The sequence below is a fragment of the Ischnura elegans genome, chromosome 1, assembly GCF_921293095.1.
Source record: "Ischnura elegans chromosome 1, ioIscEleg1.1, whole genome shotgun sequence".
Lineage (NCBI taxonomy): Eukaryota > Metazoa > Arthropoda > Insecta > Odonata > Coenagrionidae > Ischnura > Ischnura elegans.
The window spans coordinates 29,806,877-29,834,302 of record NC_060246.1 but is presented as its reverse complement, the minus strand read 5'-3'; the positions used below and the strand labels follow the sequence as shown (position 1 = coordinate 29,834,302).

The following is a 27,426-nucleotide window of genomic DNA, read 5'->3' as shown; positions in this document are numbered from 1 at the left end:
TGTTTGGCACAAAGGACTGAGCGGTGGCCATCTTCATTGTTGAGTTGAGATGTTCATCAGTAAGTCGTGACCTGAGTCAAGAGTTTTTATAGTTCATGACAGAAAAACGTTGTTCACAGACATAGGTGCTGTCAAACATTTCTTTGAGGCTCAAACATGATCTTCGAGGCCAAATGCTTAATTTGGGGATATTTAGGCCCAACCTACTGATAAAATGTACTTAGATCTAAACTTGAAAACTTATCCCTCAACACAGAACTATTTGCACGAGAGAAATAAATAAATGACTTCAATTCCTTTACCTCTTGGGGATTCCTATTCAGGAAGAGGAATAATTTATATAGTCGTTACTCGACAATTATTGGCCAGCAACTACCGCTAGATTAGGAGGCCAAGATGATTAAATGTAGCTAATTTGTGAAAGAGAATTTTCGGAGTAGAAGAAATGCATGTGGGTAATATGGATGAAGTGCCAGTACGTTTTGATCTTCCAGCTGCAAGATCTGTAAATGTTAAAGGAGTAAACGAGGTGTCGATTGCGATTGAAGAAGTCGTGGTGCCGCAGGCCGCAGTTTGTAAGGGAGCGGGCCGCGTGTTTGACACCCCTGGTGTATAAGATGCCCTTGAGACTGTGAAGCTGTTTCACAGTGGGACTATAAGTATGGGAGATTGAAGAAACAAGATATTTTGACCAAGTATGGTTTTTTTATCAATGATTCCTCAAAGAAACTTTCATACAAAACTCGTTGTTACGAACGTATGGTTTTTCGGTCCCGTGAACTTCGTAATAATGAGAGTCGACTGTCATAATATCAGATTTTGAGAAATTTTGGATCTGAGCTCCTGTTGTTAGTTGACAACTCTCCCGCTTAGGGACTTAAATTTTGACCTGCAAATTTTAAAAATAAGGACCACCTTTGTGTCCAATGACTGTGAGATTTGGGTATTATGCGTGCTCTTGTAATCCTTGGAATTATGCATGAATTATTCTTGAATTGTTGCTCCAACCTGGAATTTCAAAATCTTTTATTTCAAATTCATTTCCCTTAAAATTCTGCCAGTTCAACGTCCATTTTCTGGTCACTTTTATGTACATGTATGCTTTAGAATTAATTGATTACATTTTAAATTGCACTTTATGAAATCGCATATTTATCTGTATGACTCGTTAAATTATGACGAACGTCTTGATGTACCAAGTGAGACATTCATAAATTAAGTGTTAAATTTCTGTTGCTAAATGTAAGCTTTAAATTAGGAATGAGAAATAATGCATGTATATAATGCTATATAAAAGTATTGAAGTAATTTTGGATGTGTTTAAATTCTTATCTGTCGCAGTAATCATGTATATTAACCTGGAATGTTGTAAAATTTCCCTGGGAAACCTGGAATTATGCTTGAATTTTTCTGCATTGATTGGCTGGACACCCTATGTCTATGACACTTACTCTCGTAAATGGGAAACTAGCAATATTTTTCTACAGCCATTTTAAACAAAAGAAATCTGATATCGTGTAATAAGTATATTTATCTTTCAAACAAGCTTTCGGTATTTATTGAGACAAGGTGAATAAAATCCAATACATAGTAACAAACACAGCTTTCCACCTGCCATGTAAGAAGATGGGTGCATTACCTCATAACTTCCATTGGGTTCTGGTTTCATTCTGTTTGCCATGTGTGCTGAGTGGGGGTATTGGAGTCGTTTGAGCTATCCTAAGTTTTTGCTGTGATTGTGCTGGGTTATCTTAATTTCATTTATTTAAGTATTCTTGAGGGGTTACTGTTAGGAAATGAGTATTAGTTACTATTATCACTGACTGATTTATCGGCATGCATGAAGGATATGTTCATGCTGAGTCATATACTCTGCCTGAAGTTGGCCCTCTTGTCTTAAGATGGATTACTTTATGAGCTGTGAAAAGTATTTATCGGCTGAAATAATAATTGTTGAAGCATTACCCTAAGTATTAACTGTTATTGTCGAAGCAGTGGGAGTGTAAATTAATTCCCCCCAATGGGAGTAGGGTTGAAGGGATGTGGAGGAACATGGTACAGCCACCGTTTGGGCTCACTGTTGTGAAGGACCTTCCCAGAGACCCTTTATTGTAAGGCCCCACAGAGTGGTTCCTCAAGAATGTGGCACAGACCCACCCTTCCCAGACTCATGCTGCTAATTTCCTAGTCTTCTAAACATGGGTGTTAGAAAGAGGCCGTTGTCAGATTGAACCACCTGGAAGTGGCACCCAGGTGGTCTCAATCCTAATTATTTTCAACTTAAGTTGTGATTTCCATCTGTAATCAATTCATTCTTGATTATCAGGGAGTGGAGTTGTCTTACGTGCTGGATTTATATTTCACTCAAAATAGGTAGTCAACAGGTTTTTCCTAGTAAGTGGTAGGCTAAGTTGAGGATGGCCAGCCATTTGGACCTACTGAGGGTCACATTCTGCCCTTGTGTTAAACCTTGCACCGAGAGCCTAAAACCTGCCCTTGAGTTTAGTTCTGAGACACAATACCCAGTGGTGGATCACAATTATCTTCCATTCGCACTTTAAAGGTTACCATATGTATCATAGACACACCTTGTTTTATGTCTCTAGATTCTCATTTCACGAAATAGTGACAGTTGCATAGTGAGGACAAATACTAAATTTGATCTCACAATCGGAGGAAGTCACGTGTGACCCATCAGTGGCCCATGCCCCTGCAAATGTGTTAATTAGCATTTATTATAAAACATAGATAAGGTTACTCTATTGATCTTCATTCTTAATAGTTTTAACTTTTAATCTTCTTAATGTTTTGAAAGCAGACCATCATTAATATTTTGGGAAATTTAGATCTTTTGATCTCTTTTTAGGAGGGAGAGCAGCCAGATGTTCAAGTGAAATTTGGTCAAGAAATGTTGTCATTAGATACATGGTGCCGAAAAAAGCAGTATGATGCATTTTGTCAGGTGGTGTATCTATTTTATATCCAAGTAATAAGAATTATCTTTTTGTACTCATGTTTTGCCTACTCTTACCTGTTTTTGCTCACATTGTATATTTTTTAAAGGTGCTAGGACCTGGGATGAACCTCCACTTGACTGAAAACTATTTGGTGCGAGAAATATTTGAGCTAGGAGAAAGAGTATCTCTTCTAAACGGAGCTGTGTACAAAGCATCTAAGTTAGAGAGGGTAAGTAGGACTTCTGTATTGTTTGCGAAAATATTTATGCTTCTACTATTGAGGAGCAGTATAGTTTTCAGGATAACACTTGCTCATTATTTTTAGAATGCTTAGCCATACACTTTTGTGTAGTTATGATTTAAAGCCAGAAATGCACTAATGACCCCAGCTGTCTGTTACCTCCTTCCAAATAACATACCATAGATAATATGGAGCACACTGTACCCGGGAATTCAGAATTTTCCGGCGTTTAGATCACATTTTTAAAGCGAGCTATTTAAATGACCACGCAACTGCCGTCATGCCACCAGTGATGAATAAAAAAATGATTAATAGTCCGGAATAATTTTCCCTCTTTATAATTTTTACGCATTAAAAAACCATTTTCCCATGAAATTTTAGCATTAGTAGATTGAATCTACCAGGTATAGCTTCTCTGTCGGTGCCGTGTGACTCATCTTCACCTAATATTTTGCTTCCCCATATCTGATAACAACAGCGGACACTTTTTGTATTTCGATTTAATGGTGCTAAGCCATTCCTGAGTTTAAAGGGACTGCCTTATCATTCACGTCTTGAATTTGACTTCAATGATAACATGACGATTGACGATGTGAGTTATTCTCCGAGGGCATTAAATCCCGTTCCATTAAAAATAAACGCTTGCCTTCCTGTGGAGTTAAGCTAATAGCTATTCCAGTTCCAACTATGTTTCTTAAACCCACTGACAATGAGATACAAGTTGAGTCAGTTCTGATAAGCGCGCCGCACAAGCAACTTTCCCTCTCCTCCAATCGTCCAGCAGATTTGGGGTTAGCCTGCCGAATGAGACAACGCATGCTGCTGTTACCATTGTGATGAATCACCATCGACTTACGTCCATACTAGAAGTACGACTATCTTTTTTGGATCACCTTGGAAGCCAAAACTTTGGAATGAGAGGATTTTTAGTGGCTCAGTTCGCCGTTATATTTCGCTGGGGCGACGGAAAACATAGCGTTGGCAAAATTCTAGAAAGCCTTCCATTAGGGAGAGATTTTCCGTAATTCTTAATTCCGAATTTACGACCATCTACTGTAATTATAATAAATATGTTAAAAACACCATCGATCACTAAGTCGTGTCGTGGCTGTGTTTTTGATCTATAATAGTCGTCTCTCGGTAGGTCTCCACTCTAAGGAGATTATAACAAAGAAAGAGCAACAAGTGCTATCACTGATTGTATGGTGATCTCCGTAGATGTTGACATTATCACCTTTCGTGATAATGTTAACATCTCTGGCGATCATCTGTCTTAACCAAAAGTAGTTACGCATTGCCGTATCTTTTAGGTTTCGATATCCTTCTACGGCAAATTTGAACTAAGAGCTATTTTTGCGTTCATATAGGAGCCTGAAATATTACTGAGAGGGCGCAGGGGGAAGCAATACTTAGATTCACGATGTTTTTAGCTTCACGCTCTAAAGCTCGACATCATTTCAACCGTTCCTGTATTCATTTTTGCAACTCATTGAGACGAATAAATAACCTAACTCATTTTGCTCCAGTCGGGATTTTTAAAACAAGTCGAAAGGCAACTGTGTAAAATCAAGATTAACGGCCTCTTTGGGGCTGGGATTGTGGTGTGAAAAATCAAAAAACTGCGTAGATGTAAAAAAAAAAGATGTAAAATCGATGTTTCTCCATTGCAATTCCCTTTGCTTGCCGGCCGGACTTGAGTGGCGCTGCCTAAAAACGAGACTTGATGTAAAATCAAAGGGCGTAAAATCGAAGTTTTACTGTAGTCTCTTTGACCCTTAACTGCCAGTGCAGGGTGATGGTAGATACTTAGGCTGGTAAATTTGTTGTTTACTTCCAGGGTGATTTGGCAACATCGCTTAGCTACTTAGTAGCTTCAAGTCTACTCCCCCCCTCCCACCAAACTGGTTTTAGTCAGTCAATCTCACCCTTGTGATGTGCAAGTCCATTGTGCAAAGTGATCTGGGGACTCGGTATGTCCCCACGCCACTAGTTGCATTTATAGATCCCTAGTTTTTTTTTGCATTGAAGTAATTACCATGGTGAAGTGAAGTGGTGTATATAACTTTATTTTGCATTTTGTTTCAATAATTGAATTATGAGTTCCCAGGACATGAATGAAGAAAAAATTAAATATGAATTTATGTTTTCACAAAAAATGTACGTGGAAGATGATAACCTCACTCTTCTCGGAAAAGCTCATTTGGCTATGATATAGTGCCGTTTTGCTGAAAACCCTAAAAATAACCGTAGAACTTCGTTTAAAAGTTCTACAGGCATTGCAAAATAAAAGGAATACATTGATGAACTGACATTTAATGCAACAGTAACAATTAAAAAAATTAAAATTGCACTGGCAACAATAAACTGACCGCAAAAGTACGCCGGGATGGGCTGCCTTCAGGGAAAAGGGTCGAGGATTATATTTGCCCAGTTGCCGAGGGACCCCGCTAGGAAAGGTCATTAAGGGAAGGAAGCGACTATCTGGTCAGTCCCAAGCCGAAAAAAAAACTCCGTACGGGGCGAAAAAGAAAATCTCAAACCCTTCGTAGAGCCAAAAGCAACTTCCCGCGAAGGAGCTCGGCGCGAAAAGGTTAACATCAGGTGATAGCATCATATCGATAAAAAGTTTTATTGAGAAAATTATATAAATATGTTGTTGGTACGTTCATTCAAGTGCAGAGGAAATCAACTTCGCATACTTATTCTAATTTGACTGCTTTTGCATTCTGATTAACCTAGTTTTCATCATTCCTCAAAGGAATTTTCATTAATTTCTGTAGAAAAATCTCTTATAAATCCCAAGTCGCCAATCAACATGAAAATTTGCAGTTCTAGCGATGGAAGTGGTCGCGCTCACTCCTGTACTCCTTTATTTTTTGTGTGCTATTTGCTTGTAATCCTTGACACCCTCCTACGGGTATTAACTGTGACAGTGGAACCACCAGATTCATCAGTCAACGTAATATATAAAAGGCAGAAGATACAATGATTAAAGGTAAGAAGACAATGCAAACTATGGGCCCTTAGATCGCAGTATAACATAATGAATCAATTTAGGTATTCAGTTTAGTAATGTAGGGTTGAGATACTGTACTTTCCCAAATCCACGCGATCGGTCATTTCGGGGAATAATATTACGCATTTTGATTGGCTATGCTCTAGATGCAACTCTCAGACTATATTAATGTTTATTGATTTTGTAACTTATAACGTAAGAATACGCGGAAGTGTTCATTATTATCGCAGTGAATTGAATGAAACTTCACCGAGAATTTGCCGTGCATTTCTCTGCCGAGAATGCACCCCACCGATCGAAATCTCTGAAGCACTAACACAGAATGTTCGACTTACGTAAATTTCGACTTACGCAGAGTCTGCCGGAACGCATCTCTTACGTAACTCGGGGGATGCCTGTAATTGGAAAATTTTTAAGTTAAAATTGGATGAGAGGTCACAGGTATACAGATGTTTTGCAAACATAGATTTGTTGTCACAATTTAAAAAAGATATTTTATTAGAGATGGGTCGAGCAGATTTCTTGAACTCTAATATCGAATTTGAATATTAAATCATTGCTCGAATATTAAAATACCTTGAATTTCGAATACCTCGAATACTAGAATTGCTTAAAGCATGTTAAACGTACGTTTCTTTTTCTATTTCACTTGATGAATGTATTAATAAAAAGGTATACAGTGCAAACTCGTTTTATCATTTTTCAAGGGGAGGGACGAAAAAAGAACGATGAATGCGGGAATGTTTGACTAGGTTGCCTTAGCAGCAGTAAACCCAGGATTTTTGTGAGTAATTGTGATATCCTTAAAAGGATTTAAACATGAATTTAGCTGATTAATGGAATATTTTATTTTATGGTACTAATTAGGGCATATAGTTGATTCAACTAACATCTCTTTCAAATATCCTAAGGGGAAACACCACCTCGCGAAAAAATGATTGCATGCCGCCTCGGCTTTCGCACTGTTACAATAGATTTCTGTCTGATGTATACATTCTTATCTACCAAATGCCATTTCAGCGGCATGCCCATCTGATACTCGGCTTCATCCAACTTCTTATTTTCAACAGGTAGCTTGCTTTACCCCCACTCCTACTGTCTAGTGCTAGCGGACAATCCGGGGCGTTTTGCAAATTACTTGCGCTTCTCTACTGGATTTTCTTCTTCAATTATTCTCAGTCTGTCTGTGGAAGTTCTCACGAGATAAGCAGAAGAATTCGAATTGCTAGCAGGGAGAAACCAAATATGCTGAGAAAATATCCCTTCGACTGTGGCAGTAGAGATTTATAGCATAACTAATAAATTGTAACTTTATACAGTGGAACCTCGATCTATCGTTTTTCAAGGGGATGGACGAAATGAACGATGAATGCGGGAAAACGATGAATACGGGAAAGTTTGGCGCGGTTGCCTATGCGGCAGGAAATGCAGGATGTTGGCGCGTAATGGTGATATTCTATAAAGGATTCATGCAGGAATATAGCTGTTTTCTATTTGAATATTTTATTTGAATTTTATGTAATACTTTTGGGCATATACTTGGTTCTACTAATATATCTTTCAATAATCCTTGGGAATACGACATCTCACTAAAAAATGTTTGCTCGCCGTCTCGGCATTCACACTGCCACGACGGATTCGGCAGTCTTATTACGACCATCTCTCATCACCGAAATTCAACTGCATGCTAAAATACGCATGCTTTGCGTCAAAACTTGTGCACATCAGAAGTGTATTCCGAAATCTGTTGCAGGCCTGTTTTTTCGTCGGAGTTCCGAAGACGAATTGTGCCTGTGGAGCACCAACACTTTCTAGAGTAGTCTTCCCATCTCCGCGTTCGGAATAAGATTGCTTCAATGCCCAAAAGCCATTACGACGGTAAAAAATGTATCCTCTGGCCTAGGCTTGCTACAAACGACAAAATACCTCGCTCTCTCGGAGCCGCAAACCCTTGCCTCCCCGATGGATAATCACAACGATAATCATTACGTCACCATACCTCATGGAGAAAGGGTTGCTATTTTTAAATGATGTAAGTCATGTTAAATGTACCACATAAAAATTCAATCAAACTAAGGCCAATTCCATGGAACCGTACCCATTTCGAGAAGCGTTCGGCATTCCGATTGCCGTCAAAATATGGCATTGACAAAGGCGTATCGAGGTACGATATCTCCCCTCGTCAGTGGTCTTCAAGACCCAACGTCGGTCGTCCACTTGGGATGAGAAGTTCTGGATTCAACCCAAAAATAACGAGCCAACTAACGGAACATTTTATTTATTTTCTAGGAGGGAAATGTTTTCATGCGCTGATATATTAAAATTTTGTTTTCTTACCTCAGTGGGTATTTAAATCCCCACACAAACTCCCTTGGTGAAACTGAAGAAAATAGCAACCAATCTGAAAATATTTTAGTCGTAGGTGCGGCACTTCCTTGTTGTTTTAATGCGTCCTTCAGGCTATAGTCAAATATTGATGGGATGTCATAAAATCAGGAAAGCCCTCTTCAAAATTATAAGGCTTAAAAAAATAAATAATTCCTCCCTATTTTATAGCGTTTTTTATTTGATTTCCATGCACTCATTCATTCACTCGAGAATGCATCGCTTCTCTTCAAACTGGGCGCCAAAACACCGTAGGTACTACCATAGAATAAGTACATACTTACTCTATGGTACTACAGGTACCTCAAGCATATTGGAATTTTAGTGGTTTTTAATAAGTAACAAACTTTGTCGAACAAACACAAATTATGATTGATAAAACCCATTAAATAATAGTACCTATTGAATTACTTTTGGCTAGGATACACTATTAAAACTGTTCACATTTTAATCACTACGCTTTTGAAAGAAGTCATGCATTGTCTTCTGTTTCTTAGCGGCATTCTGCCGTAGTCGAAAATATGATTTTTCGAGACTTAAAATGTTTTCACGATCCTCGTCGCTTCCACTATGCGCATAGAAAAACACTTTCACTTTTTCTAAAGCTTCGTAAGTCTCGACAAAGCTTGGGATCACTTCTACTTCGTTTTCCTCTTCTTCCTCTACAGCCCCAGTAGATGTGTGCGCTTCGCACAGTTCTTCAATGGTTTCAGTGCCACTTGTAACCACATGATGATCTACTGCTACGTAGCTCTGAAAATCGTATTTCTGGGCTCTACACATTTCTTCCCATTCTTGACCAAAATCATCAAAATCATCATCTGCAAGTTCATTATTATCAATCGGGTATCTGTGCCCAGCTTTACGGAAGCAATTTTGAATTGTGTTCTGGCTCACTTGTTTCCATGCTGCCATAATATAGTGGAGTGCTTCAAGTACGTTTAGTTTTTTCTTCATTGCCTTTCCTGACTCCATAAGGCAAATGGATTTTTGTACGAGGCGTTGTCTATAGTATGCTTTTAAACTGCGTATAATCCCCAAGTCAAGTGGCTGGAGCGTACTTGTACAGTTTGCTGAGAACCGTACCACTCTAATATTCCTCAAAAAAGACGTGTCTTTGGGGTGTGCCGCACAGTTATCCACAAAGAGGATAATTTTTCTATTTTTCCCCCCCATTTGCGCGTCTAATGCATGGAGGAACGAAATAAAAAATTCTGTTGTCATCCATGATTTACTGTTTGCGTAATATTTTGTCGGCAATTTTCTTACGTTTTTGAAGCACCTCGGTTTTAGCGATTTCCCTATCACAATCGGCACTTGCTTGTCGCTGCCATCACTATTCACGCAAAGCAAAACCGTTAGCCTGTCTTTGGATAATTTACCTCCATGGCAGCATTCTCCTTTATAGGCCAATGTTCTATCAGGAAGCACATTGAAAAACAGACCAGTCTCATCCGCATTATACACATCTCCTGGATCGTAGCCCTCCAGAATCGATGGCAGACTTTCCAGCCAGTCATCCGTGGTTTCAGCATTTACTTCTGCACTCTCTCCCGCCAGCTTCTTGAATACAAGACCATGTCGATTTTTGAATCGACTTATCCAGCCATTGGAAGCCTTAAAATTTTCGACGTTCAATTGGGTGGCAACAATCTTCGCTTTTTCCTTTAATATCACTCCATCAACGGGAATATTAGACTCCCGTGCCTGCTGGAACCAATTGAAGAGCACCGTTTCCAATTCGGCAAATGTAGACTCCTTGCCAGTCTTTCTCTTCTTGGATGCGCTTCCACATCTGTCTATTTGCTCTCGAATCTCACTCTTCTTGGACATTATAGAGTTCAATGTACTTGCTGGCAACCCGAGACGTTTTGCAATGTCAACTCGCTTTTCCCTTGGATTTTTTTCCACTTCTTCAATTATTTTGAGACGATCTTTCAAAGTTCTCTTTTGCTTCATCGGGACGGCCATGGTCAGAAGACGAATAAAAATTGAACTAATAAAAATAACACCAGGCTTCGCAAAGCCTCAAAGAAAACACTGGCTTTAATTCAGCGAACACAGGAAAATACGGAACCACTCGTACGAGGTGAAGTTCGGAACTGACGCTGAGCCGATTGTCGAGGGTGAAGCGCGACCAAAGTGTGTAACAAAATATCCTGAGATATCCCTATGTTTGTGAATCTGACAAGAGAGATTTATAGCAAGTCATAGTTTGTTATCTGATATTGTTTACGGAAAAAATGTTGGATCAACGGCCGAGAAGCTCAAATGCCAGGGTATCGAGTTTCGTCTGCCTCGTCTTTTACCAGTCATTTGTTACTCACCTTTGGGGCCAATAGGAGACTCAGACAGCAATTGGCTTCCAGAAATGTTAGCTTTGAAGATGAAAAAGGTCAGGGGGAGCGAAAGGAGGAGGGGTGAAATACTTTTCTATCATTCTCGGGTAACTTGATATTTCCTTTCGGAGCTAATGAGTTATGGCCTTCGTAACACGAACCCGTCGCGAAACGTGACCCGGGTCGTTAAATGCCTCTTGGTTGGTTTCAAAGAGGAAGAAAGAGTCAGAGGGGGTGGGGCACAAGGGCTGACGGGAGGGGGGTAGCTGATTGTGAGAACGGTGAGAACTGTGCAACGTAGACAATCCCACGGCCCCGAGCTGCTCCGGAGGGCACTATGGTGCTTCCATCTCAATACTATGTGCCGGTCGAATCCGCGAATGCCACATCGTAAATACGTCGTTTCATTTTTGTCAAACGATGAATGCGGGAAAAAAATACATCGGGACCGTGATCTTCGAACGACAAATGCGGGAAAACGATACTTCGGGGAACGATAGATGCGGGAAAAAATTACATTGTCTTTATGGGACTTTTTTGGGACCAGGGACGGCGAACGATGAATGCGGGAAAACGATGAATGTGGGAACGATAAATCGGGGTTCCACTGTATATGTTTTCGGAAAGAAATATTGCATCAACTTCCAAGGAGTTCAACTGCGAGGATATCGAGTTTTGCCTGAATTCTAAGTCTCCGTCGTATTTTGATATTTATTTCCTGCGTAAAATGCTTGAAAAGAGTCGGAAATATGTCGTGTTTGGTCTTATTCTTTTTTAAATTACGTGCACATTACTAATATTTCAATCCAGTAAAGGTGTAATATCAATTCCCGAAAGTCATTGTTAGACATCTTTAGGGCTAATAGATGACTCATGCAGCAGTTGACCTCCAGAAATGGAGAACTTCGAAGCAGGTAGGCAGAAAAAGGTCAGTGGGGGAGAAAGAGGGAAGGGTGAAGCAAGATTCTATTATTCTCCTGTAACTTGATACATATTTTCTTTTGAAGCTTTTGATTTATGGTCTTCCTTATGTGAACCCTGCACGAGCCAAGGCCTTTTGTTTGATTTCGGAGAAGAAGAAAGCAACAGAGGAGGGGCCGAGGGCTTATGGATGGAGGGGGTAGCAAACTTTGGGAATTGTGCTACGTAGTTACTCTCCCACGGCGCTGAGGTACTCCTGGTGGGGGTTTTCGGATTTTTTTACCCGATCATTTTCGGTTCCCCACGTTGAACTCTTTTCACCACTTTAATCCACAAATTTGATGTAGTTCGTCAACTTGCCTAAAACGGCGCTGAATAGAGTTCTCTACATTTTTCCAATTCAACTGCCAACTACGTGCGTGCAACAGTGTATAATGCGAAATCCAAAGTATTCGATGTCGTACCTTTATCATAATTATCCGGGACCTCGAATATCGAATACTTTCTAGTATATGAGTATTCGCGGATATTATTCGCACATCTCTACTTTTAATGTTCATCAATTCTTACATAAATTTTTATCCCAGGCTGGCTAATATAATTAAAAATTACAATCATTTGTTTTGCATTTCAGAAATTACACACCCCTTTTTTCTTTATCATTTATAGGTTCTTTAGAATTAAAAAAAAAACAGTTGACTTAAGGTGATAGGGTTACAAAAACTTAACTTGAAATTATCCTTAGGAAGCTATGTTCCAATTTTGTATGATAGTTGACTTAAAAATGGTAATTTTGTCCATTGTTCCTTCGACCGTGGTATAGGGGAGAGGTTTGTCAGTGACAACTAACTCAACTAGGTCATGCCATGCATTCTTCCACAGAGAAATAGATAACCCTTGCACCCATTAGATTAGACCTGCAATTGAAATATGTAAAATAGTGCTAATTATAAAAAATTCAGTAGCCAGGACCTCTTCAATTAGTTTCGTTTGAGTTGTGTCTCTTCTAAGAATTTTATAAGGCAACTGTTGGGTATTTTCTTATTTAATTTCAGCATCTGATGAATGCAGCTGCTTTCAAAGCAAGAACAATTTTAAGGAGCAAAAATAGGGACAAGAGATCAGCAACAGCCATGTAGAAGAAAAACCTGAAAATTTTACTTATGAATCTGTGGAAGTTAAATCACTTTTCTGTTATCAATTTGGGTTGTGTGTAATGAATCAATAGCGAATCAATGAATCAGTGACTGCCATTTTTTTTAAATTATGCTTTCAGTTCTGCAGTATTATCTCAATTACTAAGTGTTGAATATAATTCTGTCTGACAGACTTTTTAACTTGTACTTACTTCACTTTCTTAATGAAACCTAGGATGAATATACTATCTTAGATTTTACTCCTTTTAAATAATTTTTTTTGTGATGTAGTTTTGGGTTTGGGTTTACTGTTTTCAAAGCAGTTGCTCAGGTTTTTTTTTAAGTCTTCAAGTTATTTATTCCACTGCTGTTTGGATGTTATGAAACAATAATAACCTATTGTACTATACAATGTTGAACTTCAATCAGATATTAATGTTTTAACATATCTGATTTATTTAGGTTTCAATAGTGACTTCATTATATCTTTTTTATCTTCAAAACTTATTTAAAAGGATAGTAAATTTCTATCCTGCATATTTTTATCTCTAAGCATGATAATTGTTTATAAAAACTGATTATGTGAAAAAAGATAATTTTTTCTCAAATATTTGTCTCTTTCCCTTAAAACTTTCCTTCAGTTCTTTATCTGAAGTTTATGGAGCCCTTGTAAAACTATAGCATTTTATTTGATAATTGTTATTTGTGTTTTGATTTACTTGAGACTGCTTTTGTGAATGTTTTAATGTTTTGGTTATCCATCATGATCAGATGTGAATGCAGGTAACAATTAAGGTGGAAAACTATATGGGCATTTGGCAGAAATATACATTAATATGTTAGGGAACCCAAATGGCCCTCAAAAATCATATTTGCTTGGAAAGCCTCAAATCACTCAGAACATTATGCTTAGTTTTATGTAATAACTTGCTCTATTTTGTAATAGTCATGTTGGTTGCCATATTAAGGTCTAACTACTATCATCATCATCTAACTATTCAATTTGAATCCACACTTGAATGGAAATGCAACAAGATCCCTTCATTGACAGAAAATTCTATTGAAGTTCAATTCTTCCTTTACTTTTGCATTTTTTCTTATTGACTTTTGAGTTTGGGGGGGTGGGGAGGGGGGAAGCTCAAAGTTATATTGTCCAACTTTATTTTTTTATATACTAATGCCTCTGGCTCTATGTGAATGTGTCTTTCCCTTATTTAAAATAAAATCTTTTTGCTGGCTTTACTTTCATGGATTTGGTGTGAATTGGGCTTGGTTACATGTATTTAAATGTAAATGTTGGTGATCATTTGCGAGTACTCCTTTAACATGACTACATATTAAGTTATGGAAACTGCTGTTATGGGGAAGTAGTCAATAATTATGTTTATACTTGGAAAGTGTTGAGTCCTAATTTCAGGTGTTGTTCTATTATATCTGAACATCTACTTTCCTTTTGGCATTAGATAATTGTAAATACTTGTTTTTACATTAGTGTTGTACAGCTAGTAGGGAATAGTAAATCATGAGAATTATGTTTTTTACCAGTGTAGTTACAAGTGCTTTATATTATATAATATCTGCTCAGGTAGAAAATGGGAAGTAAATACTCCATTTTACAGCAGTGGATTTTACAGCAGTGGTTGCCATCTATAAGTTGTTGTTGTAATACTTTGTTGTGCTGGTGTATATCTTTCTTTTAGCAAAATCTGGTAGTTTTTCCCTATGGGATACCTACACTGGTCTTATAGTGTTTTGCCAACAAATAATGTGTTATGAGATTATTACTTATTTTAATGGTTATACCATTTTGTTGATGTAAATTTGATTTTAAATAATTTATTGGATCTGATTAGTTCCGGAATGTATTTATTTGCAACATATGGCTTCTACGTGTTGTTTTTCAGTGTTTGGGAGGTCTTTGTTACAAATCATTATATTTGAGGTTGAAAATTTGTTGTGTGGTACATGGTGTCGCTGAGTTGACCATTCATTAGACATAGTTCAACTTCATACTGCCTGAACTGATGGCATCACATTTGGCTGTCACTGAATTTTGTGTAATCTGTACTTCTAAGAAGCATCAGTAGTTTTTATTATTGTGTGATTTTCTCTTGGAAATAAATTATACTTCTTTGAATGGGATAGAAAATGTTAAATTTGTCATCAAATTTTAGTACTTAGAATTCTAGTCATTCTAATATGTATGTACCTACTTCTTCTTAGCCACTCTTGAAAAATTTGTAATTCTTAAAAGAGTTATTCTCTTCCAATAATTTATTTTCCTTTCCAGTATGTTCTATGGCATGGTATATGCTACTACAAAATAATATGCCTGTTTCTGTATATCTAGATAGTGCTGTGGGCTGGGACATATGCACTTGGTATCAGCATGTATATCAGAAGCTTGGTAGCCATGGAGTGCTGTTTATTTTTGTTGGTTTTGCCATATGTTTTTACAGCTAACTCCTGATTATCCGGTTGTGGTTTATCCGTGCATGAGTTTTACACTTCTTCGATATTTTCCGCGATCTTTATTTTTAAAATTAATCGGATGCAAAAGAACCAGGATATTTGCACTTTAATGCAAGGCTGCATCGGCCTTATTATTTCCATTAGAATCCTCTTCGTAAAATGGAATTATTTTCTTTAATTTTTGACAAGGAATGTTTCAAGTTAACTTGGATGTCTAGTCTAGCATGCGGACTACGATCAGCGGAGGGAAAAAAACTCTTGGATAATTTTAGAAGATTCGTCCTTGGTTAACCAATCGCAAATTAAGAGAAATATTGTCTGCTATCTATATTTCATATCGCAAATGCACAATTATTGCCGTGGACTCACGTGCGGTTGAATACGGGCCAGGGGAAGCGGAGATTTTATCGACCTCGGACATACACTGTGACTAGTCAAGGTCAAACTGGAGAGGAAGGGAGTTGTGGAAGTAAAGGCAGCTGGGGAAGTGGAAGTGGAGATAGCATGTGAGTCATAGCCAGTGTAACGTAAGACGATTAATTTTCATAACCTTTTTTATTTACTTCAATTCTCTCCACAATACTCCACAAAACCTTTCCTTTTCACATCCCTCTCAACAATCCCCTCTCCCAAACAAACCCTTCACAACCAAAATAACAACTTCAAAAAATCAGACGTTACACCAGGCACTCGCCTGCGTAGACATATTGCCTGAGTCCTGGTTTCACATAACCATTGCGGCGCGATGGGATGATTGCGTGCCCATTACCTTCACAGAAGCTCTGTGTTTGTGTTATATAAACATCACAGTGCACGATCGCGTTCAGGGATCACCGAACTGCGTGATGCAGTAGTTGCCTACCGGGCTACTTGCACGAGGCACGACTATGTGGCGTGGTGCCTGATGGTGTAGTTTACGACGTCACGCAGCGGTTTCTAGCATTCGTGCAAACCAATTTTCTGAATTTGTGATTTAGCAGATACGGGTGTGTGGTCTTCGGAAACCAATTACTACATGGAGCAGTAGAAATACAAGTACAATCACATTATCGCCACTAGATAGATTACGATCAGGATAAGGTAGCAGTGAAGGATTCCGGAAAGCAACCTAAAATAACGGACAATATTCACAAATAATAATAATTTTCTTGATTTACAAGAATTATGAAAATTACATGAAATTAAAGCGCATGTTTGGATTATTAGTGTTTTCTGATTATTTGTGCCACATCTCCCCATCATTAGCAATAATCGGGAGTATGCTGTATCTTGGAAAGTTCATAAGGTTAGCTGCGTTGTATTAACTATATGTACTCTGTTCATTTTATCTTAGCGGGTGAGCTGGTGCGGCTAAAGCAAGGGGAGGTGAGGGGAGGGAAAGTTTCTCGACACGTGACTTTCCCTTGGCCAATCAGCAAACAGTAGGCGTGGCCTCAGTCAGTCCCTCTCAGACCTCCGTCAAGTGAACATCATGAATCTGCTCATGTAGCAGTGTTGCCAAACGTCGCGTGTTCTCGTTGTGTGCGTCTAAGTATGCCTCATTCAGCGCGGTAGCTGACAATGCCATGGCCTTCAGTGAAAGGATTATCCTCAATGCCTTCCAAATGAGTAGGTATATTGTTTTGGCTCCAGGGTCAATATACTTGTGGCCACCCATGACACACATTTTCAGTGACTAAGTAGGGTGGCTATGTACATTTGGCAAGTTCTCTTCTCTCTCGGCACTACCACTTCCCCATCAGCTAAGCCCTCGAAGAATGTTCGGACTCTCATTCAAGCTCACCCGCAAACAAAGTGAATAGAATATAGTATTTGTGAAAGGTATTCATGGTATTAAGGCTTGCAGCTCAAAGTGGGTACACGGAAAATGAAAACAAGGAAAAAGAATAGTTATTTGTAGTCTCAGAATCACTTTAATGGATAGACCATTTACAACTTAGGTTATACTACATCATTTTAGCTACATCAAAGAAGGTTAGGCTATTCTACCTCATTTTAGCTTCAGAATTAGTAATAAAATTTATTTGGTGTATATTGATCTATAATATATTTTGTTAACAGTTTAAGCTGAAATTAGCATTGGCTCTATCTGGGAATATGTAAAAGATACAATGACATAAAGTTTTCTAGTAACCATGTAGAGGTTGTGCGAGTTATCTTCCTTAATGGCAGTTTTTATGTTTCCTTAATCATAGGAATAGTAATTTTAATTTCAATTACTTGCAGAAATTAATTGAGTTTTACTTACTACATAATTATGTTTGTGAGAACTTGCGAACATTTTGTTATTACTGAAAGTGTAACTGCAAACAAGATTTGAACGACAAATTTTCTGATGAATGAATTCTATTGTGGATCATTGTTTTTGTACTTTTAAGGTGATTTTAAAAAAGAAGAGCCACCCCACCAATAAATCGTAAATAATCTTCAAAGTTGTGATAATCCATTTCATTCAATGCAACCATGTCATGCTCTACCTTTAACCCTCTTAGTGCTGCAGGCTGAGATATCGGCTTTTGTCGGGCGAATAGTGTGGCGGGCCGATATATGGGCTCTTACGTTGTACATGTTTTAATTTGCTGTAACTTATTACATTGGTATGTGTATTTTATTTCAGTAAACGTAAAAATATTTTGTCAATATTAACCAGTTTAACCTCAATAATAAAAAAAACGCTTATGGATGTGGAATAAAATATGTAGCTTTGTATTGATTTTTTTCCTAGTTGCTACTTTTTATTAAAGTACCCTCTGCATTTATCGCCAGTAACTCACGAAGAAGAAGAGCACAAAGAGGGCTAATAGAAGCAGCCGAGTGGGGGTGTTGTGTGATCAATGATATGAACCTTGATGCATGAAGTTGTGTGAATGAAAGTATATTTATTCAGAGAACATTCCCAAGTAATTAAAAGGTCGGAAAATATTTTTTAAATGTACTTCATTTACTTCAGCATACTGAAATAGCTTTTATGTTAATCATGACTTTTTATAAAAGTCCAACTTAACCTGAACTCCCATATCAAAACAATGTAATGTTTCAGTTTTCTTCAGTGATAAGCCATTAGAATCGAAGCAAAATCACTCATGTGAATTGTTTGCTTCATGATTGTCAAATATGCATTAATATATAGGAATTTAATTAGTTGAACTAAATTAAAGTAACTAATGTATCTGAACTCTATTAGAAGTGTTCAATCAAAAATGTTCATATATTTTTCACATGAATGCCAAAGCAGATAATGCAACCATTGAGGTAAACAGGATATGAGACAGGGCCGAAAACCCGCTAGGACTGCTACTCTCAAGGTCTAAGTCTGGGCATTCCAGAGATAACCTGCTATTGAAGGTTTGCTCCACAATTTTGGCTAGATTAGGTAAGTCTTCAGTTTTCAAGACCTTCATCAGACAATTCCGAAATTCTTGCAAGTACCTGAAGCCAAAATACAAATGTAATGTCATTAAAAATCTCATAAAGGTTACAAGAAAAGATTGTTGCATTCATGAGTCCCAACTATGTTGACCCTGTATGTAACTTGTACATACATAGTTAGAGACAAGCATGCACTGATACAATGGTTTGTTACACTGACTGATTGTTATATTAGGCATTCAGGACATCAAGTAAGCAAGAGGCTACCCAAAATTGGTACACCTGGAGTCTTGTAGCATTTAAATTACATGACAATGTTTAAGTACATGATTGAGAAATGAATCCTCTGCTACTTTCAGTAGGCTGAAATGTCAAGCAGTTGAAAGGGAGAGTCAATTTTAAATAATCAGGGAAAATTGTTTCGTTATATGAATAGTAAAAAAAAGGAGGTACATTTGATTAAACCTTCGAAAATACTTAGAAATTAGAAATAATTATTCAAGTGGCAGTTAAAGATAGGGTTATTACTTCTCTATAGTTATTTTCCTCTTTCAGTGATGGTATTTAAGGCCACACTGCCATATCTTCGTCAGTCGTCTATATGAAGATCAGTTTGACTAAGCTCAACTCAGTTATACTATCAGCTTGGCTCTATAATACTTCAAAAATATTTCTGTTTTACGTTCTTGACCTGCTCAATCTCATCGGACGCCCTCCTTTACTGTTCTTCCCTCCCACTTGTCCTTCAGCAACAATTTTCCCTCAAGCATCTTGTCTTTGATGCGGGTGATTAATTTGTCCTGTCTTCTACCCAAGGCTTTCGAAAGACTTTACTTTTATTTAATTCCTTCTTTCTTTATCCATTGTGGGTCACTAGGCTACCCAATTAGCATAACTGTTTTGCTTTCTCAAGTTTTTGGTTTCCTAGTTAAAGTTAATCTTTATTCTTTCTCTTCAACTGTAAGCCAATTTTTTGTTTCCTTGCATTGATTATCTGCTTATAACAAGCCATTGTCTTATCCACATTTATCAGAATTTTCTTCAGGGTCTCTATGACATCATTATCACATAGTCCATAGCCATGTAAACCAGTACCAACACAGTGTCTACCTGTTAGGTCTCTATCTTAACCACGATTATACATTTGTTATACTGCCGCAAGTTTTTTATATGCAATCCAAAACTCTTTTTGAATATTATCCCAACTCCAGCATTGCCATTTACAGATCCTGTGTGTATAATCCTGTAGCTTCCACCCTCACCTCATTCAGGCCACTTCATTTCACTGTTTCCTTGCATTTCTAGGTTCTTCCAAAATCCACTTTCAGGTTGTCTAGCTTTTTGCTGGGTTGAAGTCATCTCACGTTCCATGTTCCCATCTTTGAAATCTTATTACATTTGACTAAAACACTCTTTTTGGGGTTTTCTCCATCCAGAGATTCGAATAGAAGACTTATGAACCTGTGGAATGTTTTATTCAAGAGAATTCTATCATGATCTCTGCATTTCTCCAGGGTTTTCTTCCGCGTCAGGTTGTTGGTTGATTGACAACAGTTTCGCTGGCTGTCCTGCCAGTGTCTTCAGGTCGAAGGTGTCGGCTGTTGGTTTCTGCCTCGCTTATATACTGTAGGCTGGATGGGAGCTGCACTGTGATTGGCTGTCTGACTGGGTGCTTCTCTCTGATTGGCTCTCTCTTTGATGACTTTTCCAGGCGCTGTGAAGGAAGTATCCATCTTCTCTATTGAAATTCAAAGGTGTTTTTTGAATTTCTATCGCTTCCCTGATTTGTCTAGGGAAGTATCGGCACTCCTTAACTAAAAGTTTCTTCTCCTCAAATTTTATGTCGTGGCCAGGTTCCGACCATGCATGTTTGACGATGGCAGAGAGCTGAAACTGCTTGTTATTGGTCGCCCTTTGATGTTCTTTAATCCTCACATGCATGGAGTGGCAAGTTTCCCCTATGTAGGATTTTCCGCAGGAGCAGGGCACCTTGTATACCCCCTCATACAGTTCTTGGGGAATGATATCCTTGGGCCCGGGGAGGAAGTCTCTTATCTTGGTCACACAGTTGTATCTAGTGACCATGTCATGCTTTTTTCATATTCTGGCGATCCTCTCTGACGTTCCAGCAATGAAAGGGATGGTGACGTATAGCTTCTTTGACGATTCTTCTTCTCCAACGTCATCACTTTGGTTTTCAATAGTGGCCTTGCGTCGCTTTTCCTCTTCCTTCGTGGTCCTTTTAAGGACCAATTCTCTCCTATAGCCATTTCTCTGCAGTGCCGTAGTGAGGTGCTTTATCTCCGTGGAGAGGGAGATATCGTCGGAGATATTATACACTCTGTTAATTAATGTAGCCACTAGTGAGGCCTTCTGACTGGGATGATGGTGAGATGCTGCATTTAGGTATCGGTCAGTGTGCGTAAGCTTTCTGTAGACAGCATGACCGAGTCTCCCGTTGTCTTTTTTGGTCACAAGGACATCCAGAAAATTTAATGACTGCTCCTTCTCCATGTCCATAGTAAATTGGATTCCATGATGTTGTGAGTTCAGGTGTCGAAGGAACCCTTGTAATTCTTGTACACCATGCGGCCAGATGACGAACGTGTCGTCCACATATCTCAGCCACAACTTCGGCTTCTTTTCGCAGGATTCGAGTGCCTCCTTTTCGAATTTCTCCATGAAGAGATTGGCTACTACTGGTGATAGTGGTGAACCCATCGCCGTGCCCTCCATCTGTTCGTAGTGGCAACCGTTCCATAGAAAAAACGAGTTCCTTAGGCAGTGCTCGACCAGTTCCGGGAAGTCCTTTGGAATGCCATCGGATGTGAGCGATCTTACAACATCAACTGCATCTGGAATCGGAATGTTGGTGAAAAGCGACACCACGTCGAAGCTCACTAAAATATCGCTTTCTTTGATGGAGACATTTTTTATAATGTCAATGAAGTGAGCTGAGTTCTTCACATAAGACGAAGTTTTTCCAGCATGTGGCTGTAGGGATTGAGCCAGGTATTTCGCAAGGTGATATGTCGGCGCGTCAATTTGGCTGACTATAGGTCTGAGCGGCACTCCTTGCTTGTGTATCTTGGGGAGTCCGTATAACCTCGGTGGCTTGGAGGCACGCGGCAAAAGTCCTCGTTGTTCTTCAGTTGGAATGGAAGACTTCTTTATAATGGCCTTGGTGCTGCGTTCCGTTTTGGCCGTCGGATCCTCTATATTCTCATTTTACTGGCGGACAAAGGCAACGCCACAGTCCTGATTACAAAAGAGCAGTACGAGCAGAAGATATGTGACATTCTGAAGGATACCACCAACAAAAAACTGAAGACCGATGAAACTGAGAACCAACAACCTGACGCGGAAGAAAACCCTGGAGAAATGCAGAGATCAGACCATCGCCGCGGAAACCTACGCTCTAACAGAATTCTATCATGTCTGATTAATTTGTGAGTAGAGCAGCCACGACTTTGGATAACAATGTGGTAATTTCCCCTTGGCATCTTCATTGCAGTATTGCAGCTTTTAAAGTAAAAAAAATGTTACTATGCCTGCAGTGATATAATTGTCATTCTACTTGCCTCTGTGGTCTCCATCTTCACCAACTTGAAAAAAACTTGCTGTTGCCCAGTGTGCCGACTCCATGGGGCTTGAGGGGGCCCGAGCCCCCTCAAATATTCGTTATGGGTGTGAGGAAAAATTGTGTCAGGCTTGCCAGTTTTCCCCAGAATATAGAGATTTGAGTCATCAGGGTTCTAATGCTGATCATATTACTCTTCAAAAATGCTTAGGAAACTTTAAAATCACTACTTATAAAATTTCTCGGGGCAAAATCCCCGGTTTGGGCCCCCCAATATTTTTTGTAAGTCGGTATCCCTGCTGTTGCCTCCTTTGGGTGTTGGTAACCATAATTTTTAGTAGCCAATAGTCATCAAGTCATGGCATCTTCACGGGTTACAGTATAATTTAAATGGCTCGCAGAATAGTGTTGCTTTTTGTCCACAGTGGTGTATTCAACGAGTAAATTTGCTTATATTGCACCTATCCAAGTTTAAAGGTTGACCCACCATCCTCCTCATGGTGCATGCATTTGGTGGCTTTAAGGTTGGCTGCAAGAGTATGCCATAAGGAAGGCATTCTTTTACTCAGCACATTTTCTAAGCCAAACTTGATACTCGCTGATTTTGTTCAAAGACTAATTGTAGGTAAATACAGTTCTCTAGCCCGTGATAAAGCTTAACGAAGTCATGTCAAAATCATTTCCCTGCATGTAGATTTAAGTAAGGATTTATGTACAAAATTTGCGGTGATAACTCTACTGCAATTCAAGAGTGTTTTCTTTTAAAAGCACAGGTTTGTTCTGTAGGTTTGAAGTAAGGTTGGTTTTTTATTTTAATTTTAGTTATGTATTCATATAATAGTGACCATTGAAATATTTTTTTAATTCCATGTTTTAGTGTTTGTAGCTTGTTAATTATGTACCTATTAATCCAACAATGAAAATTATTAGAACATTTTTTGTAGTAAATTTGTATGTGTTGTGTATTTTACTATTGTTTCTCTCAAGGTCACAGTTTTCTAGATCTCCTGATCACCCTCTCCACTACCAATATGAGGCCATTGTGGCGTGTTCATGAGGGTTTGCTTTAACTACTATGAAATAATGTGACTAAACACTTTTTGCCCCTATTTTAAATTGACCGACTGAAATAGATGGCATATTATTAAGGTAAACATTAACAATATGCTGAAGGAAATATCTCATTCTCTTACTTGCACATTTTCTCCTCCTTTTCATTCTCCGGAAGATTTTCTTCTCTTAATGAAGTAATTTTGGGTAATAATGGTTCCCAACAATGGAGTATGGCTGTCCTTTTCTTCCTCAAATGATGACTTCCTTCTGCAAAAAATATCAATCAAAGAAATGTCTTCAAGTGTTTCATGAGTAAGGATGGGGAAAAAATTCTAACTATTTTCCACTGCCTGTGATGTGTGTAAAGAAGAATGTATTTTTACTAAATAATACATACATTTTAAATTAATGGGAAATATATAATATAAAAGGTAAGAGTTCTAGTCGAATTCATGCATGCCCCCCCCCCCCCCCCTGAGAATTGCTGGCATCACCAGTGTTGAGTTGTGGGAAAATAGAATGACTCAGCAAGAGGAAGGGGGTGGCGCAAAAGCATGGGGGGGTGAGGGGCAGTGGTGGGGACGGAACATGTTTTCTGGGTTCTCTGCCTTCCCTGCAGCTAGGCAGTGGAGAGAATACATGCAAGGGACGCGAATGTACGATCTTGGAATTTAGTGAAGTCTTTCTTTCTAGGTAGAAACGGGTGAGCTAAGTAAGTGATTTGTGCAGTTTGAGTTTCCAGGCTATCTTGTCTTGTTTGAGTCTATTACTAGTAACACATGCCTGCATTTTTACAGTTCTACCATGTTTTTCAAGTTCTATTGATGGAGTACCTTTTATTTTTGTGTGCTGAATCCGAAAAATGTCTGATTTTGACTAGATTGAGTCAGAATTATCTCTAATTTGCTATTTTTAATTTTCTTAAGCATCATATGGATGGAAATCGAAAATATAAGGAGCACGATAACGATTACTTTGCTTCAGAAAATATAACAAAATATTGAAAAATCATAAATTTAGAAAATATTTCTTTGAAAAATGAATTTTTTTTCGTTATGAAAAGAGTTAAAATTAGTTGTAACTCTCTATATTTTATCCTGTTTTTAAAATTTTACCCCTCTGGTTTTGGACCCCTCTAACAAAAAACAAAAATGAACAAAATTACTGGCTACCCCTCTGGAGCAGATACCTACGTATTTAATTATTGCATGTAATCCTTATTACTTTCATCATTGGATACAACAGTGGAAATCACATTAATACTATTATGCTAATGCAAGTAGCCCCCTCCTCTCTTCATGGTGAATAGAGGAAGAACCTGTGACCTGTCTCATGCGAGGAGATGAAAATAGCAATGAAGCTAATAGGACATCAAGACGGGCAAGCAAGAATTATGCTGTTGTAGTGAAAACTTCTTATCGCTTTTTTGGTGCGGTCTAAAATAGGAACTTGTGATTCATTGGTAAAGCAGGAGGAGGAATTCATTGGTAAAGAAGAAGGGGGATCGGGTTGGTGTGGTGGCTAGAGTGTTGGCTTCCCACCCCATGGGCCTGGGTTCAAATCCCGGCAGTGGCAGAGAATTTTCAGAGACTGCCTGATCCCTGCTTAATTGTTGTGTGGAGGACATTTAAAGCGCAACACTGCGTCCGTCGGATGGGACGTTAAGCCGTGGTCCCCTCGGCGCCTTTCGTTAAGAGCAGGCTAATGCCGACGCCGGGTTTCTCTCCACCCTTCCTTACCCACCCTTCCTCATGGTGCAAATGACCTCAGCTGTCGGTCGCCTCCTCCAAATACTGTACCGGTAAAGCAGTAAATAAAAGTGATGGAATCACCAATAAATAAGTTAAATTACTTGGGAAATGCATCATACTTGGACTCATTCTTTTTTATATTTGGTGCACATTCCTAATCATGAAATCATGCAGAGGTAAAACACTATAATTGCGGAAAGTTATTGGTTGTTACCAAAGAACACATTATGTGACTATTGCTATCAGCTTGTTTAAAAAATTGGGGATCCAGAAGGCAGGTCGTGTGAAAAGAGGGGAGCTGGCAAGAAGGGGAGGGGAGACTGGCTCTTCAAAAGAAAACACTTCCTATTGTTCTCATGTAACTTGAAACTTTACGTGACCTCAGAGAAATTTTCTTCGCCTTCGGAACTGAGTGCTCTATCCATTCTTACTCCCAGTTCCACTTGCATATTTAATTTTTCACGGGGAAAAAACTTCCATGCTTAAAGAAATGTCAAAATACAGTGTTTGGTCTCATTTTCTTTTGAATTTTGTGCTTAATACGAATATGTATTTCAATCCAATCAGAATACCTCATCTTTTGGGGATAATCATTGTTAGACACTTTTGGGCCCAAAAAGTGACGCACGTTGCAGTTGGCCTCGAGAAACTGGGAGCTTTGAAGAAGGTAGGCTGAAAAACGTTTGTTGACGAGAGAAGGGGAGGGGTGGAACACGTTTTTATTGTTCTCGCGTAACTTGATATTTTATTTCGAACGATTTAGGGTCGTCATAACATGAACCATGAGCGAGCCATGATCTGGGATGCTAGAGGCTTGCTGGGTGGTCAAGGAGAGGAGGCAAACGTAAGAGGAGTGGGCTGAAGACTGATGGGTGGAGGATAGTGGGTTTAGGGATATGTGGTATGTAGTTACTATTTGTACAGTGCTGACCTTCTCCCGATGGTAGTTCCATCTCTTGGCTAAGATTCATGCTAAGTGCTCGTCGTGTATAGCCTTAAGAAACAAGTTTCAAGTTGCATAGGAAGTGCAATGTAAATCAAAATTAAAAAAAAAATCAAAAAATGCGTCAACAGCAATGTAAAGTGCTATGAGTGCAAAAATTAGCTTGGTCCGTTATATTTACAATGTTATTGGTAAAATGTTATACCTCATATATATTTTTGCACTCCTATGTAATAGGTATGCCATTTTAAGTGGAGAAAAATGGTCCATTTTCATAAATATTAGAGGGCAATTAATTTTTAAAAACCCAGCTCTAAAATTAACTAAAATATATCATTGAATGGGTTGGATAAGGACGGTAAGTAATCTTGCATCAATGAATTAAATGAATAAAGTCAGACTACTCTTATTTGATGGGGAGCAATACAGTCTGATTAGAGTAGACCTGTCATCCCATGGGGAAGGAAGTCCTTGGGAACAGTTCTAGGGCAGTGACCTCAGCCAGATGGCTGTGCCTTGTGGTGACACTTCAAACCAGAACCTAAGCCACATCATCAATAATGTAGTGGGAAATACATTTGTTGATTATATTTTAAGATTTGTTTTAAGCATGCAGACTACATGAAATAATCAAGCTGGCACATACATTGCATAATAGTGAATATTACAGTGCATATTGGTAACAAGGCTGTAGTGAAAGGGTGCAAGGTGTTTCAACCTCCTGAAATATTTGTGAGATACAGTCTCAGGTGTCCTCCCCAAAAATGAATAATTCTTTATACGTATCAATATGCTCTAGGATAACTCCGTGTAATAGTTATCCACCTGTCTCATTGTGTGCTTTAAAGTAAAAGCATTAATAAGGAGTAAATGCTCTATTAGTAGAGGTCCGAGAAAGTGGTTTTATTTTTTTGCTAAATTTCGTTTTAAAACCATGTGATTTTGGTGTTATAGAAAGTCTTGGCAGTATTATTATAATGCTACAATTTTTCCATGTTTATTAGTGTTTTGTTATTTTGTGGTACACGTTTCATGAATACTTATACTTTTATTAAGCATTTTACATAACATTTAGCACAATTTCGATTGTAGAAAATTTCTGATAAAACTAAATGAAGGAAATGGTTCAAGTTATATTGGTCCAAGGCATATGAATGGTTCAAGTAGTATGTAATCTTGGCGAATACGATCGGCAAATGGCAAATCCCCACTACCTTACATGTGTATACTTTTGAGAGCTATTCCAGAATTTTTGTATTGTTT

At 38.5% G+C, this 27,426-nt stretch overlaps 2 protein-coding genes across 2 annotated transcripts in view; one reads left to right on the top strand and one right to left on the bottom strand.

Moving 5' to 3' along the window:
• The window catches only part of LOC124157822 (interferon-related developmental regulator 2), a 28,472-nt gene extending 13,335 nt beyond the window's left edge, over nt 1-15,137 (top strand). The window contains exons 7-9 of the mRNA XM_046532856.1: nt 2,867-2,962; nt 3,064-3,186; nt 12,915-15,137. Coding sequence (XP_046388812.1) covers nt 2,867-2,962; nt 3,064-3,186; nt 12,915-12,998 — 303 coding nt within the window. The 3' untranslated portion in view covers nt 12,999-15,137. The remainder of the gene's footprint in view (nt 1-2,866; nt 2,963-3,063; nt 3,187-12,914) is intronic.
• LOC124157831 (27 kDa hemolymph protein-like) overlaps nt 14,907-27,426 on the bottom strand; it is a 35,160-nt gene continuing 22,640 nt past the window's right edge. The window contains exons 7-8 of the mRNA XM_046532869.1: nt 23,610-23,736; nt 14,907-18,896 (exon numbers count right to left, since the gene is read on the bottom strand). Of these exons, the coding sequence (XP_046388825.1) occupies nt 18,683-18,896; nt 23,610-23,736 (341 nt within the window). The 3' untranslated portion in view covers nt 14,907-18,682. The remainder of the gene's footprint in view (nt 18,897-23,609; nt 23,737-27,426) is intronic.